The 17,869-nt window shown below is 36.4% G+C and overlaps 1 protein-coding gene across 2 annotated transcripts; it reads right to left on the bottom strand.

Moving 5' to 3' along the window:
- Positions 1–289: 289 nt before the first annotated feature.
- Positions 290–9,378, bottom strand: OLFML1 (olfactomedin like 1). Of its 2 annotated transcripts, none has more exons than XM_010710969.4 (3): positions 8,952–9,378; positions 7,616–7,904; positions 290–2,742 (listed from the first exon to the last, which is right to left on the bottom strand). In XM_010710969.4, exons 1-3 carry the CDS (start codon positions 9,078–9,080, stop codon positions 1,964–1,966), a joined length of 1,197 nt encoding a protein of 398 aa, XP_010709271.3. In that variant the 5' UTR covers positions 9,081–9,378; the 3' UTR covers positions 290–1,963. The 2 variants fall into 2 exon arrangements, with proteins under 2 accessions (XP_010709271.3, XP_085080175.1); XM_085224049.1 differs by having other exon boundaries at positions 7,616–7,899; positions 8,952–9,089.
- Positions 9,379–17,869: the final 8,491 nt, after the last annotated feature.

Below are 17,869 nucleotides of genomic sequence, written 5' to 3'. Positions count from 1 at the left end.
AAGACAGTGCTTTTAGTCTCTTTTTAATGTGATATGAAGTAACCTCGCAAAGCTCATCCATGCAGGAACCTACTTCTTATCAAAATTAGGCCATCTATGAATTTATTATGGGGTTTGCATTTCCCAGGCAGCAAGGTTCAGAGACTGCCTAGCCTGAGTTTTTGAGTGTTGTTGATTGATACAACCATCTTGAATATAGAATAATAATGAAGTGTGCTGTACTCTACACACTATTACACAGAGAGAACCTTCAGGAATGCCTTTTCTGAAATAGCAAGCTTAATTCATATTTATGTCAAAAGCCTTTATTTGTTAAGTCAAGATTACACATCCTTTTACAGTAAGGATCTCAAAGCATTACAGGGGTGGTTAATACTTCATTTTGCATGTGTAACTTTACAGATGAGGAATAAAAGGCTAAATATGCCTTTCACCTATGGTCACATAGCAAATCATATCCAGCCCTCCTTGTTTGAAGTCCAAGGATGTCTTTAACTGCTCCTTGTGGCCTCTACAACATGGAATTAATGCTGTAGTCATTAAGACTGTTTAGAATGATATTTTCTCTTGCTAAAATCAGACCAATATTGTTGTAATCTCTCAGTCCATACTCTTTTAACTGTATTCTGGAACTCATTTACAAAATAATTCCCTGATTTTTGTTCTGTGTAAGCATCTTTCAAGCGGATCAGCACTTTCAGTGTAAAGAACAAAATGGGTTCTCTATGGATTGCTTTTCTAGTACTTTTTTTGTGTAATGAATATCCAGTTAAAATCCAAGCTAAAATCTGTATTTTCCAAGATTCTAGTGTGTGTATGCTGTTTTGTGTTTTTTTTTGTTTTGTTTTTTTTGTTTTGTTTTGTTTTTTTTTTTGTTTTGTTTTTTTTTTGTTTGGTTTTTTGTTTGTTTGTTTTTTGCAAATGAAGCTGTATTTCTGTGGAGTTCCTAGCAAAGCTAGGATGGAGCAAGTGATGTGCACTCACTTGCACTACTTGGGCTCATCTTGTCCACATTTTCTGTACAGATATTTTGCTGAAGTCAGAGGACAGGATAAGAAAGACTTAGCTATGAACAATAGAAATGTTTGGGAATATTGAAAAAGTACCTCAGAACTAGATGCTGATAGTGGAAAGAAAACAATTACTGATAAGTAAAACAACAGCATGTGGTTCAGAACAGATATAGGAATGTTCCCTCCTACAAATAAACAGTGATACACTGAAAAAAATTGAAAAGTGACAAATTGTAGCTGATAAGTGGGAATATCTAACTGCAACTAATGTGTTTGTTAGACCAAAAGTGGCCTGGGCAGCTATGCATTCAATAAAAATTGTGAAATTTTTGTGGAAATAGGCTAGAAAATCTATTTTTAGAAATAGCCTTGATATAATGTGCAGGAAGATCATATGTTAAACATAAACCATGTGTTTGTAAGAATGTATACTGCTTTGCTTTGCAAAATGATAAATCTTTGCTATTAGATCTTCATAGATAGCTCCTCCAGTACCATATGATTTTTACAGTCCTTTTGACAAAGATTTCTTTTTTACAGTGAACTGAGATACTGAAGGCAGTAAAATAGTGTGTGTTTGGTAGGAGGGGCTTAATGGATTTCCATGACAATGAAGCAGAAAGCATAGTTTTAATAGGAATAGAACATGTCAGAGATATGTTAGTGTGTATATATACATACCCATTTGTATTTTTACCGTAATTTTTAAGACTAGTTTGTATGTACTCATATGGTACTAATTCATGACTTAATTCTTATTTATGGATACATAATTTACATATTTTTAAATGGATGCTAACTTAAGGTCGCTGGCATGTGTAAGCATTAATTTATGTGGTAAAAAATGAAAGTTGTAGCAGATGGTCATTATTGTTCATCAAAATTATATTAATTCCACATTGACATGAGACTGTTAGCTTTTAGATGTATTTGAAAAGTTGCTCAAGATTCTAAGCTTTTTGCTGGTTTTGAAGCTTATAAATAATCTGGGATCCGTCACTCCAAGCAAGGAGCTGCTTTTCCTTGGGATCATAATGAATAGTGGAATGGCTACCCTGACGTTTTGGAAAATGCAATACTGGTATTTCATAAGTATTTACAGTACCCAAAACATCATATGCACATTGTATGCGAGAGGTGCCTCCACTAGGAAAGTTGTACACAACATAGAGTATGTTGCATGCCATGAAAGCTGCTTCAGCATCCTTGCTACTGCATGTTGTATCCCAAGTGTGTTCCACTGACATGGTTATGTGGTTGATTTTGGTAATTACAAGGTTTCCTCCAATCTCTGGTTCTGCATGGATTGCCCAGAGCCCTTGCTCATCAATAGCAAGATCTATTTTTTTAGATGGAGAAAGTTGATAGGCAGGAATTCTTCCAGCCCCTGGCAGTAGCATACGGTCAACTATATTTCTCTTCTGGATATTGAATTTAATTATTTCATTTAAGGAGCCGTGTCTGTGATAGAATAGGAAACCCTGATAAATAATGTGGCCAGTCCCTTCCCAAGGAAATGGCAGGATGACTCTGCGAGCTTTTAGTGTATGATTGCTTTCCATGAATGTCATGATGTTTGGAAATTCAAAAATAACATTATTCACAGTACCATTTAATAAATAAATCTTTGTATGCTTCTTGCCAGGATCTTTCATCCAAGAACCATGCTTGTCTCCAGTCTTCTTGACCATCTTTAGGGACTTCACACTTGCAAGCAAGTGGTCACAACCTGTAAATAAATACCCAAAAACAAAAAAATCAAGTTAGAATATTTGAATTGTATAGTTTCCTTTCTTTGAATTATTTACTTTCTTTTTAACCAACCTAAATGCCAAGGTGAGTATATCAATAAAAATGGAATCTATGTGGCCACTGTTAAATATGTGGCTATGCTAAACAGTGTTGAACCTAACTTTATTATATATTTAACATCTCCTACCAAAGGAACAGCAAACCTTCAGCTACACATGCTGCTTTATTAGACTGGAGTTACTCAAAAAGTATTCAGTTCATGTACCTGATAGAAAGTTGGTAGATAACATAGTAGTGATTCCCTGATTATTGTCATCTATTCTCTTACAGGGCTATAATTTTGACTTCAAAGAGATGTTAGATCAGTGCAAGAAAATAATCAAATTTATTTCCTATTGAAAGTACACAGGCTAAAATCTATCCTCCTGATATGCGATATGTGTATGTGTATACGCATTTAGGAATTCTCTTATCCTCTGTTAGCTTCTTTTTCTGTTAGCTGAGTGGTGCAGTTCACACCATAGATAGAAGGGCTGCCATCCAGAGGGACCTGGACGGGCTTGAAAAGTGTGCACATGAGTTCTTGATGACATTTAACAAGATCAAATACAAGGTGTTACACTTGAGATTGACTTAGACCCAGATGTGAATACAGGCTGGGAGAAGAACGGGTCTGTCATGAAGAACTTCATCCTGATGGATGAAAAGCTGGACTTTTTACATGGTCTTATAGTGATGTGACAAGGGGGAATGACTAAAAGAGAGGAGATTAGGTTAAATGTTACAAAGAAATTTCTTAGAGAGTGGTGAAACACTGGAACAGGATGCCCAGAGAAGTTGTGGATGCCCCATATCTGGATGCATTTCAAGCCAGGTTTGATGGGATCCTGGATAGCCCGGTCTAGTGGCTGGTAACCCTACCCATGGTAGAGGAGGCTGGAACCAGATGATCTTTGTCCCCTCCAACCTAAGATGTTCTGTGATTTTTTTTATTTATTTATTTTTTTAAATTGCTTTAATGATGCAAAGATGAAAAGAACAGATGTAGTTTGTGTTACTGATTCTTATGCTAGAAGCATGACTGTGGAATCATGGATAAAGCTTTTACTGTAGTAAGTGAGCCTTCAACAAGGAAGGCTAAAGACCTGCTTGGAATTGTATATTTCAAAGGATGTCAAGGATAACATAGGCTTTTTAAAGTATGTTGGTAGTATAAGGAGGACTATGGAAAATGTGTGAATGAGGTGGATGCCCAGGTAATGGGGATGTTGAGAAGATGGAGATACTGAATGCCTTCTTTGCTTCAGTCTTTACTACTAACGTTGCTCTTCAAGAGTCCAGACCCTGGAGGTAAGGGAGAGAGTCTGGGAGGTGGAATTCCCTTGGTCCATGTGGATCTAATCAGAGAGCCAAAATCATGGGCTCAGAAATACATGAGCCCCAGTGAGATCACTCACATGTGCTGAGGGAGCTGGCATAAATGATTGGCAAACCACTTTGTCATCTTTGAAATGTCTTGGAGAATGGGAGAAGTCTCTGAGGACTGGAGGATAGTCAATGTCACATCAGTCTTCAAAAAGGTCAAGAAGTATGGATCTAGGCAACTACGGGCCAGTCAGCTTCACCTCCAACCCTGGATGAAGCAACTTGTTCTGAATGCCATCATCAAGCAATTAGAGAAGAAAGTTGTCAGGAGTAGTTAACATGGATTCACCAAGGGGAAACCATGCTTGACTGACCTGGTAGCTTTCTATAATGTCATCACCAGCAGAGTAGATGGTGGGAGAGCAGTGGATGTCGTGTATCTTGACTTCAGCAATGTATCTGACCGTCTCCCACAGCATCCTTGTAATGAAGATTAGAAAGTGTGGGATAGATAAGAATGGACTGTAAAGTGGGTTGAGAACTGGCTGACTGACAGAGCTCAGAGGGTTGTCATCAGCAGTGCAGAATGGTTGGAGGCCTGTAACCAGCAGTGTTCCCCAGGGGTTGGTGCTGGGTCAGATCTTGTTCAACATCTTTATCAATTACCTGGAGGAAGGGGTAGAGTCTAGTCTTCATAAGTTTACTGATGATACAAAGCTGGGAGGAGTATCTGACACTGGTAGGCTGTGCTGCCATTCAGTGAGACCTGGACAAGATTAGAGAGATGGGTAGAGAGGAATCTGATGTGGACTCATCAAGAGCAAGGTTCAACAAAGGTCTTGCACCTGGGTAGGAATAACTACATATGTCAGTAAGGTTGGAGGCTGGCCTGCTGGAGAGAAGCTCTGCAGAGAAGAACTTGGGCATCTTGGCGTACAACAGATTGGCAGTGAGCAGGCAGTGTGCTCTTGTCACTAAGAGGATCATCAGTAGAACAAGGAACAGTGGGCAGAAATTGGAAGAACAGAAAGTTCCTCACTAATTCAAGGAAGAGCTTCTTTACTGGCAGAGGGACGGAGCCCTGGCTGCCCAGAGAGGTTGTGGAGTCTCTTTCTCTGGAGATATTCAAGAACCACCCAGATGCCTGCCTGTGTGACCTACTGTAAGAAACCTGCCTTAGCAGAGGAGCTGGACTTGATGATCTCTAGAGATCCCTACCAACCCCTACAATTCTGTGATTGTTTTGGCTTTGTTGCGTTTTGTATGCTTTTTGCACAGTTTAAGACCAAGAAGCACTAAGTTTGTGAAGACCCAAGTATTTAGAGTATTTTATTGGGTACTGTCTTTCCGGGGAGGAAGAAAAAAAAACTGTTCTGCAAAGCATATTAACAAGCTTGTTTACCAAAAGTATTCAAATTACAAGAGACACTATTTGAAGTTTAATGAATTGCCTTTAAGTGCAGCCATTTTAGTAAACAGAACAAAAAAAGCCTTAAGGCAGGAAGTTCTGGCAGTAGATGAAATGGAGAAAGCAAAAAACAGTTCCCTTACTGGCCTGATGTGAACTTATTGAAGTCATTGGCAAGATTCCATTTGCCTTTAGAAATCAAGCATTATGTAATTTGTGTGTACTGATATCCTCTACGAAAGCACTGCTATATTATTGCAGCTAAAGCATTTGGACTTTTTGCTGGAAGTCCCTTACTCTGGTTGCAGCTTTCTCCAGCAATCTACAACAGCTTTCTTGGAACTAGTGTTTATTGATTAGATACATTAAAATAACTAAAATCATTAAGTTAAAATATCTAGTAGGTGTTAGCAATGCGCTCCTCATCTACAGGAGAAATGCACCAAATAACTGGATTACTGTCTGAAATCTGTGAAGTGTTTCTCTTTGTTATCTCAAATTGGCTTTCCTAACATCTTGCTGGATGGAACTAAGGAACTAACAAGCACAATGAGCAGAAAGTATACCAAAAATTATCCTCATTATCCGGGCCTTCTATTAACAAGCCTTATAATATGCAGAAGAGAATTTACCAATTCCACCCAAAGCAGGGCAAAACAGAATATGGTATCAACTACTGAATGTAAGAATAATCATTATGTACACATGTACCTGTGTGTATACATATGTATATATAATAGAATATATATAATATTTATCTTCAAGTGTATATGAGCTTGAACCAAAGTTAGTTGGACTTTATTTTTAGCTTTTATTTATTTAAAATTGCCAATCTCAGAGTGCTTCAGCAAAACAAAAAACCCAAACTTCTGGGTTCTATATGGTAATAGAGACAGAGTTACTGTGTGTTGGAGTTGTGAATATCTAGCTCCTAAGTACTTTAAAATCTACACAGTGAGTAGTTTCCCTTCAGTGGGGCAAGCATTAGCAGAAAGTTACTGTGAACTGCTGCAATAAAATAAAAAGTAATAACATTTAAAAAGGGACTTTTCCCCCTCAGAAACTCTCAGAAAAATGATTTTCCAAGTGTCTTTACTACAGACAACTTAAAATCCTCTAATGTTCAGAAAAAAGTACACCTGGAAAGAAGGAAGTCTTGATATTCAGATCTCTCAAACACTATAGTAGTAGAGTTTAGAAGCAGAATTGGTGGTCACTTCTGTTACCATCTGCATTAATGCTCCATTGCTGGAAAAGCCTAAAGAAGTGTGAACTTATTTGTAAAATTAATTCAGCACATTTCTTTTGAAGCTAGTGGAATTGTATAATTGATGCTAGAGATCTTTACCTAGCAGCTTAAAAGAACTGTCTATCTCCTGTAACTGTTGCTACATTTGAATGTACAGACTACATCAAATAGACGTAAATGATATATTGTGTATATATCATTAATTAAAATAACATAAAGATGTTTTATAATGATCAAATTAGTTTGTTTGGGGACGTTGAGTATTTTCTTCATAATGGATACCTTACACTTTAACTTTCAAATTAGAATTGAACTTTGGTCGTAGCTAATCCACTGTGCTCTGTTGATGAAGTACACAGTGGGGGAGATGGATAACAAAATAACAGAAGAGGGCAGCAAAATAGAAGGAAAATGTAGTACTGAATTAAGTTAATAAAAACTTGAGTTCACTTTTAAAGCTTTGATTTCTTGCCAGTACAAAAAACAAATACCAACACCGATTCCTCAATACAGTGGAAATGCAGTGGCAATTGCTCGATTGTTGTGGGACTTTGCAAGAACATGGTTGTTTGTTTTTTTTGTTGTTGTTGTTTTGTTGTTTTGTTTTGTTGGTTTTAATTTTGTAGTAAAAGCTTTCAAAGAGTAAACCTGATACATCAGGTTTATGCAAAATAAACATTTGGACTGTTCTTCCCTATGTCCCCCTCCCACACATATAAAACATGTACTTTTTTTCAAAGACTAGTATTTACATGTGAAAACCATATTATGTTTGATATTCGTGTAACTTGTGAAAATCTGTTATCCCTGCAAGTGATCTGTTCTTACTTGCATTAAGCATGACTTTAAGTTTCCTTTTTTCTTCTGCTTCTTCTAATAGCTGCTGTTTCACGAGATCTTCATCTACTTCTACGCACATCTTAGAATCTCTCACAGATCCAAAATAGTCAATGTCCCTCTGTGCTCGTTCAACTCTTGTTAGCAAATTCTCTACTTCATCTTTAACCTCAGTCTTGTAACTGTTCAGTCCTGACAGACGTGACAGTACCATCTTTGAAAAGTCTTGAAATTCTTCAACATAATCCAGTATGTCTTGGTTGCATTTTTTCAGTCTGTTCTTGAGAAAGAGTTTACATAGAAACACATATTTTGTATAGATGTCAGTCTAATTCACAATTACTTAATTTCTGTTATCTCCTCCTTTACAGTTCCACCTTCTATTTGAAAACATTGGTCTGCTGCTGCTTAGAGAGTAGGAATAGCCAGAGTCTTAAGGACACGTGATCTCTGCCTACTTGCTTTCCTGAAACTGTTCCTGTAGGATTACTGGTGAAACAGTCTCAAAATTTTTTTCTGCAGGAAATCTACAAGCCTGAACATTTCACATAAATAGCCCTCTTCTGACCAGAGTCCTACTTAGTGTGGTTTTGGGAAGAAGGAAATTCTGACATGAGGTAGTATTTTGTTTTCTTGTTGTTTTTTTTTTTTTCCCCCCCCAAAGTTGGCTGTATTTAAAAAAAAAAAAAAAAAAAAAAAAAGTGCCTGATTGGGTGAATTTAAATTTAGCTGTCTGTAGAAGACTTATAATTCTGCAAATATTAAGAGGCACTGATATTTTCATATAGTTTAAGGCAAAGACCTGTTTCTGTCTTGCAGCTGCAAGAGGAATATTTCAAATCCCAATTCAAGGATTTGTTCTACACAAATGTATCTTAAGTTACTCTCTTGACCATGTTTATCTTTACACAGAAAGTTATTGGGCATTGTTTTCTGTCTCCTTAGTAACTGACAGCAGTTCTAGTGGTAACAGTATCATTATACCATTCCTTCAGATGGACTGACTCCATCTGATGTTTAACTGATGTTAAACACTTGCATATTTGGCTAAGTTTCACTGATGGTGTGAAAAAAACAAACAAGTGATAATGCCGTAAAATATAACTCCATGAAATGATACTGTACAATAAATAATAACTGGCAGTCATTATAGCTAAAGGGTTAGCAACAGTTTTACTTAACTGTACTTATTTGGAAAAGCTGGAAACTTATCTTCCTGATACTGATTAGAATACAAACACTTCAGTATTTATCCTCTCTCACCCCCTCAATGCATTTTCAACACCGTACTTAGGCAGTATTACTAAATTATATAAGTAGCACATACCTCTAAAGATAGGATACGCTGGTCTATGTAGTTCATCAGTGCTGCATCTTGCATTATATATTGGGCCTCTCCCATGATGTTTTTGATGAAGAATGGGACTAACAAAAAATGAAGTCCCACGATGATCATTGTTTAATTAAATCTTGAAGGGAAAAAATATTGAATTAATATACGTACAGAGTGCAACCCTCACTGCCACTCCAGAATTAAATAAAATTTAATATAGTTGTCAGATGCCACAATGTGGAAAATAACGAGGCTACAGTTATTAAGAAGACTTAAAATGGCTGTTGCAGTTCAGTTTATCATTAAAAAAAAAAAAAAAGTTGTGGAGCAGGAACTGAAAGTTGTATTTCTAGAAGCCAGATGACTGCTTTCCAGTTTGTGATCCTATGATCAATCCCAGATGTTCAGTACTGAGTCACATAAAGCCTGTAAGCCAAATTTCATTAAATACAAATAAAAATAATTTCTTTCCCCTCCTTTTCCTCCCATTTGCCTTCCCATGTAACCAGAACTGTGCAGGATAAACTTGGTGTAAATCATGCAACTTCAAAGTCACTGAAATGCTTTTTTCTCCTTCATAGGGAGATCTGATGTGTAATCATCTATTTCAACAACCATAGTTGTTACTATGAAACAATCTAAAACCTTTTTTTTTTCCACTTCTGGTATTCAGCCTATTTATAGTAAGACTGAAAATCGTAAATTGAAAACAAACAACATTTTCCCTTCTTGTTCCTCTTCTGAGTGCTTTTGAAACTAAAATCAGTATCCTTAACACAGTTCATTGTCATTATAATAGAGTCCTTTAAAGACCTCTTCTTTCAGAATAATAATCACCTTTTCAAACTTGCTTAATTTAAAGGAGTAATATATTTAAGGAATTTTTAAATTTCTTCTTTTTAAAAGCTTTCATTACTGAATGCCTTCTCTGGAGAGAGACATGACAAAGCTAATATTGAATTCCTTAGGAAACCACATGTTAGGACTTTAGAAAGGTCCTTTTGTATCTAAAGCCAAACTGGATGTCTCTGCTTCTCTTTCTCAGAAATCTCCACCTCTTCACTTTTTCTTTCCATTTTTATTTCTTTGCAGGTTTTGTTTCTTAAAATTTATACAGCTTTCCTTTGGCTTCTGACTCTCCTGTGTTTACATAAGCATGCAAGTGTTGACAGAAAGCATGAAAAAGTTATCACGACAGGAGTATTGAATCTTCATTTCCTTGTTTGTTGCAAGTTACAATTATATTTATTTTACAAGCAGAAATACATCTTTTTTTTCTTATAATTTTGCTTTGTCCCAAGAGGCATAAACAATTTGCCAGTTCATATTTAAAGGCAAATACTTGGTTTTCATCCCAGTGCTATTTCATTATACTGCAGAACTCCTGCTAGGGAAGATATAAAGCTTGCATGTGGGATTCTTGAGAATAAGTACTTCAGGAAGCATATATTCTGCCTTGATTATGTTCTCTGGAATGTCTTGATGAAGTGCACTATCATCTTTTTCACAAACTAATCAGCTTCAGCACTGGGGAAGTACAAACAAAAAGAGTGATCTCCTTTCTCATTTCCAGAGTAAATCTTGAATAGCGATAGATTATCTACAAAGCAAACTATCTTGACTGATAAATGTCCTGTATATGGACATACTAAATATCCTTAAGCATGCTGCAGAAGAAAATAGATATTTTTAGTGTTATTCCATCTTGTCTCAGGATTACCAATGCAACAAGAGACTAGAAGCTTCCAAGGGTTTTTGTTAACAAGATATTGCTGTGCTTGTAAAGCTGTTATATCATGATAAATGGCAATGATGGTCTGTGTCAGATGAAGTTTTATTGGAGCTATGGCTTCTGGTAAAGAACTGGACATAATTTTTCTTTCAGTTAATACTTCCCAGTTTTGCTCTGCCTAGATGTATCACTGGAGAATATATTTATATGTATACTATCTGTATATGTTAAATATATTTTTTATAACCGTTTAAAGCAGGACTGGCTTGGCAGGCCAGGCAAGACATTAGTTTCAGTACACAGGATGTTGTATGCTAACAGAGCAGAAAGAGTTTTCTCATCTCAGGGAATAGTTTTTCTATTAAGTCATTCGTAGAACAGGTTTATTATTACTGTCTTGATTTGCCAGGAAAACTTCTAAAAGGAAACAAGTATGTTGATGTAAGTGTACATGCCTTTTTTAATCTTGTCCTTTTTCACTCTGGACAAGATAATATTCTTTTTCTGTCCATGCTGCTGCTTTGCTGCTTTATTTCACCTTTTTGCCGTTTCGTATCTGTCTTTTTGACATCTGATTGAGGCTTAAAAAAAAAATATCTTGTTACTTATCTGTTTGCAGTTGTAATTTCAGATACTGGCTGAACTTTTCTGAGCTTAAAGATTATGCTGGAACCAATTCAGAGTGAATTCTAGATTTGTGAAATAACTGACTAATTTAAGTTGATGTTTAGCTTTTATATATCAAGCTATGATTGGTTTCAGAAACAGTTTGTTTCTGGCATCTCAGTTGAACCAGAGCATTGGCATAATAAGTTAGGCACTTTGCAGTTACATGAATAACTGTATGGTACTTGCAAATGCTGTTACCTGCTCTTCTTGACTGTAAATGCAAAGTTCAACACTTAATTCCTATTCTGTCTAGGGTTATTATTTTTATTTCATTTACTACCTTGATTTGTATATCTTGAAGACTGGTTCACGTTGCTGTTAAAAATAAATAAATAAAATGTCTGAGTTCCAAGGAAGTGGAATCTGTCCTACTATAAAAAGCATCAGGAGTGATACCGCTGATATGTACTACAATGATGAGAAGGACTTTGAGATTTGGGCTTCCAGTAGGTGGCTCTCAAGAATTGGAAGGGAAATTTCACTGAAACACACTATTTCTAAAATCTTTCAAAAAATTTACAGGAAGAAATATTATTCAGATGATCCAAAATATAGAACCTCAAATGGAGAACTATTCGTAAGCCAGGTGCTGGTAGGCTTTAGCAATTTGCTCCACTGACAAGTTCTCAAGTCTTTTGGGTGTGAGCCTTCTGAAGTGGTGAAAGCCAGTGCCTTGTGGAACTGACAGGAGCTTCAGAAGACCAGTATAGGCAGGAAAAACTGCTAATCCCAGAGTAGTGTTCTAAAAATGAAATCACTAAGGCAAAATAAATCCCTTTTTCCTTTGGAGTTGATTAGGTAATCCACAGAATTTGATCTGAACACAGATCATTAAATAATCTGAAGTTTAAATCAACCATGTGTAATTACTCTGAACAGACTCTTGATTTGTTTGTTGTAAACTTAGAGTTAACTTGTGTTGACCAGAGATTGTTCTCTGTACTTGGGAAGCTTAAGTTTCTATTACGCTGAAATAAGCAAACTTGGAATTACACACTGTGATGTTAAAACTAATGTTAAGGTTTTCACAGCTTTGGGCTTGCTTTATAGTGCGATTATTCTCACTGAAGTTTGCTTTTCTTGGATGTTAAATGCATTAACAGAAGGAATACAGAAATAGTAAAAATTGCTTCAAATTTGAGTATTTACAGAAAATGATCACAACAGTCATTCAGCTAAGTTCAGCTCAGAATGCAGATTGTTCTTGTCTTTCTTGGGTTATATTTATTTTTGTAATTTACGGTAGGCATGATGCATAATTTCTGTTTATTAAAATCAGATTAAAGCTTACCTGCGTGAGAACCAGGAAAGATGTTTTTAAAATTTTAGATGCATCCAATTTATTTGTAGGTGTAGTAGGCATCAATATTATACCACTTCATGGTATCTCAGTGTTCTTGCATTTATCACTGCATTGAAGAGATATGTAGGCACGCAGGTTATGAACCCATTGCAAAGAGAGGAGCACCATATGTACCTGGGAAAACTATTAAAACTAAGTAAGTACCTTTCCATTTGAGAGCAGTTCATGTTACTGTCAGAAAAATGTTTACTGATGAGTAACATACTTCTATATGTTCACTGTACTTCACTTCACTGGTGAATGTGAAGAGAATGTATAACAGTGATGTGCTGTGAGACTACAGCAGTGAATTCAGGACTCCTCAGTTATATTGTTCAAAACTATGTCTTTGTCCCTACATTAAATTCCCAAGTGATTGCTAATGTCATGTTCAGTGATTCTGGTGATAGTTATGGTACCAGAAATTTGAGCTGAATGGAATGGAGCTGTGCTAGCAAGCGTCTAATTAAATCTAGCCCAAACCTAAAAGATAAGGAAAATGTCTATGAATCCAGGGGAGCTAGGACAGAAAAGGCCCTGAAGGGGCCATGTAGAAATTGATGAAGATAGCTGAAACTTGTTCCATTATTTTCATATTGTTAATAAAGATGAGTCCTTTAAAATAAGAGTTTGGGAAGCAGCTCGTTATTTTTGTAGCTAGTTGAAATCCAAGCAGGGGCGAAACCTATACTCAAGATTGAGTCTTAACAGCAAGAAAGTGTCTATTTTATAAATGTGAAAAAGTCAGAGTACAACTGAAGAAAGAAATGTCTTACTCTTGTTTTTTATATCTGCTTACACTCAGTTGAATCCTGAAGTCTCAAGGTAAGATAAATGAGGCTTTCTCTGATCTCAGATACGTACGCAGTACTCTTCTGATTTTTACTTATGGAAAAGTTGGTTAAATCTTTACTCTGTTGCAGAATACTTTTTGTATTGATGAAGTTAGCATTAAGAATTGTATTCAGGGATTGAATCAGAGACGTATTCTGACTTTCAATGAAGCACCACAGGTATAGTTTTCCATCTCTTTCTAATCTGTTAGGAAAGATAGATTTAATCACTTCAATATTTGGTTTTCTAATTTTTATTTCTTCCAACCTATTTATGATACCAGTTATCCTTGATTCATGCTGCAGAATCTAAGCAAAATGAACTGCTGATAATGTTAGAAGCAGAAAGAGCTGAGCTGGTAAGTACAGAATGACAAATAGAAGCATGCTTTTTTGATACACATTAGTTCAGAGTGTGTGTCAGGTGGACCAGAAGAGCAGTCAGCTGTACAACTCTTAAAATAGACATTTTTTTCAAAGCCTCATTTCAAGACAGTAATATTTTCATTTAATGTAGGTTTCATGTTATGCTGCACCTTATATCTGAAAATGAATAAAAAAATAAAACATTCCCCAAAGTCTCCAGATTAGAAAAATCTATAAGAATGAACTCTAAGCATGACACTTATGCGATAAATGGATTTTGTAGCCTTTGTTCTCTCTCTAAGGTTAGAACTACTATATTTGAAAGACCGTGTATCAGATGGGTTGGTCCTGGTGGCAGATCATGATGAACAATAAGGCACAATGTACTATGCTGATAGAAAAGGACATAGATGTGTTAAACTGTCACAAATAATACATAACATTTTTTAAAAATCTTTAGAAAGCAAACTGTTGTTTAGCGACTATAGCATTGTAATACTGAATCCTTTCCTCAAGATTTGTTATTTCACCAAAATTAATTACCTGTCCAGGCAAAAGGTCACAGATATCTGTGGCAACATATAACATTTTGCAGTGTTGTATCAAGTGGATTTGATCTGTTCTCTTTGACCTGTCAGGGCTCAGTGCACACTGAATTGGTACGGTTTGAATTATGAGTTTTCTGCTCAAGACAACCAACCTTGTCACAGAAATATGCAAGACAGTCTTTTCTTGGGGGAGGTGGCCGTGGTGGTGTGGAGGACAAGAACCACTTGCCTTAAGAGGAAAGCTGAAAAAGGGTGAATCAGTTGAGTAATACACAGTATGTGGTTAAAATTTTCCATCTCCCTCAGTAGGCCAGACAGTCAGAAACTGCATCTATTAACTGATTAAAATAAAAATTCAGTACCACCATTTTGGCCTTTTGCTAGGTTGTAGGGGGGAAAAGAACCAACTGTTCTGCCCTGCAAGCCATCTAGCTTGGCTGTTTGTTTCTCTGAGTAGATAGGGCATGAATAACTCGTCCATATGCTCAAACACAAAATTCTTGCTGTGGTTCTCCAAAACACAGGACGAGCAGCATCTGTATATAAGGGATATATTTTATGCACTTTGAATCACAGTAGTCCTCCATGGGGACATATTTGTTCCTGACACTTGGGGGCTAGCACTCTACTGTATCTTTAGGCCTGCTGGTATAATAGCAAGATATTCCCTTTTCTGTTCATGATATGTGGGTAATTCATCCGAAAGCTCTGCCATGAACTCATCATCTGCTCTGTGCACTTGTATTTCTGGCAGATATATTGCATAGTCTCTGTGGAATAGTTGTTGTAGAGGGCCCAGGGTTAATTTTGAGACTAGCCTTCCTAGTCTGAGGTAAGCAATTACTGCAGTTATTCCCACATGCGGGGCTGCTGTGGCAGAATTAAACAGAGAAGTTATCTTCTGATGAGATTGCTAATGTTAATACATTAATAAGTATTAAATTTATATACTTTTAGACTGTTTGATAAAGTTATCTATTCATTTCTCTCTGTAAAGTGATTTTAAAAGGTGATAAAATTCCAAGGGACAAATCAGGCTTATCAACTAGCTTATGTGGTTTTCTTCCTGATCTTTTGTTACAAGGTACTCCCTGAACTCTAAAGTACATCTCACTAAGGTCACTCAGAAATAAATGGCATACAATATACGAGGAAAAAATCCTATGGCATATTTCTGTAGAGGCTACAGAGTTCAGTCTTTAATTCCGGTCTTTATGTTTCCTTTTATTTTAACTCCCTTTTAAATAAACACTATAGCATCTGTCCGTGTTTGACATGTGCCAGGTACTGGGGAGTATAGATAGTTTTGTGATTATTTTGAATGGTATCTGAGTGCAACCATTTATTATATGTACCATGGTAGCCAAAGTTGCTACACAGCTGAAGGTGTACTGTGACTAATTATGGACTTGAATCTGACAGCCTTTTTCTGTCTCCATGCAAAACCACATATTTCTGTCCCGGTTATGTATTTGTATTTGTTTCATGTAGGGAACAGGAATCATCACCTTTAGTTGTCTTTTCTCATTAACTACCTATTTTTCTTTATTATTGTTTTAAATGTAATGATTGTTTTGCAAATAGCTACTCCTTCCAAAACAGCTGAATCCCGTTCAACCCTGGTTTTCTCCATTTGTCAGAAGTATCTACACAAGTATGCAGAAAAAAAACAACTTGGACTTAAATGGAAACTGATATTTGTATGGGCATTGTTACTTTACACACCTGTTGAAAGCTGAGCTTTTCCTTCTAGAGCTAGGTGCTTCCAGACCTGTCCCCATGTAGCAGTTTTATCTTGAGTATCAAGTGCATGACTGTGATATACAGTGTATGGAGAAATACATAGGATAAGCTTTAGCTCCTTATTAGACCTTTCCCTAATAAATATGCTCATACACAGCCTTACAGAGAAAATATTAGGGAGTTAAAGATGAGTCAAAAGAGGGCAATGTGAAATCTGCCAGCCTTGATATGCACCTGTAGCCCTACCATATAACAGGCCCAAAGCTGCAAACACGCTGTTTTTTGTAGGGAGCCCAGATGCCGCTACTGGAAAATGTCTCAGTTTGACATCGTTGGCCAGATGGTCAAACCTGAGCCCTGTGTATATTGTAATGCATGCAGATAATTCTGCCAAGTGTAGAAAAATAGAAATATAATCCAGAGACTGTCAGCAGTTAGAAAGAATTGCAACAAATTCTTGCATGAACAGCCAACAGACATTATGTTACTGGTGACTGTTCCTGTTGTATGTGCGACCCAATTATAAGATCTCAGCTTTGGCCCAGCAGTAGTCCTGACCTTCAGTAACAGTTTCATATTAGGACAGGGAGGTACTTGGCTTAGGAGGGAGACAACAGACTGCTACTGAAAATGGATGTCATTGCTTCCATTTTCCTCTGTTTCAGTATATAGTAAGATATTGAAACTGTCCACAAGTTAAGCTAACCTGACTTTGAAATTGAAACAGGAACAGTTTATGATATCCTATAGGAGTGGAAAGTGAAAGCACTTTAAAACCTGCTCTTTGCATATAAACTTGAAAAGCTGTTGAATTTTTCACGCTGTTTCTCTCCTGCCCAAAAATTACTGAGGTCTTCAGTGTGCTAAGTGCAACTTATGGTAATTACAGGCCTTTGTAAGATGGATAGTGGCTCTTCCTGAATAGTCTGATAAAACAGAAGTCTTAATTTTTCTTCTTGAATTTGCTGAAATGAGTTGAAACTCATTTTAATTCTGTCCTCTAAACTTTCTCTGGTTTCTCTGCTTTATTAAGCAGTTATATTTTTCCTGGCAACTGCATTTCAGTCAGAAACACGATAGGTGAAATGTGTTTTGGATGAAAGGTGCTGTAGATTAGATTACTGTTATGAGACTTCTATCTAAAGTTGTTACTAGGGATACAATTGTACACTTAGGAATCTTTTTAACCTACCTGATTACCTAGTGTTTTCAGTCTACAACTGAGATAATAAATGTTAAAAGCTTTGCAAAGATTTTACAATTCTAGTTAAGCAAACGTAACATTGACTTTTGTTCTTAATGCTCAGAAACCTCAGAAGTTGTGCTATCTCAATTACTTTTGCAATGAACATCATCCCATGAGAAATTTCAAATCCCCTACAATCTAACAGAATTGAAGCAAAATGGAAAATACACACAGAGAAGCCATTTTGCCCAGCTGGGCTTTGGCACATACTAACTATTAGAGAAAAATTTTAATTTAATTCAGAACACCTAGAGTGATTCCTTGGAGTTACAATTGCCAGTTTATGCTGAATAAGAAATACAGTTTCTTCAATTATGTGATTAGTGTGATATACTGCTTCTCTCTACAACAATGTCCTTAATATTGTAGAATAGCGGTAAACTGCTGTTCTTTTTCCGACAGACTGTGACAGATAGACGATGGCTGGCTGCAG

Source organism: Meleagris gallopavo, chromosome 5 (genome assembly GCF_905368555.1).
Source record: "Meleagris gallopavo chromosome 5, MGAL_WU_HG_1.1, whole genome shotgun sequence".
NCBI lineage: Eukaryota > Metazoa > Chordata > Aves > Galliformes > Phasianidae > Meleagris > Meleagris gallopavo.
The sequence above is the reverse complement of the archived record's forward strand: the minus strand, read 5'-3'. Positions and strand labels throughout refer to the sequence as shown.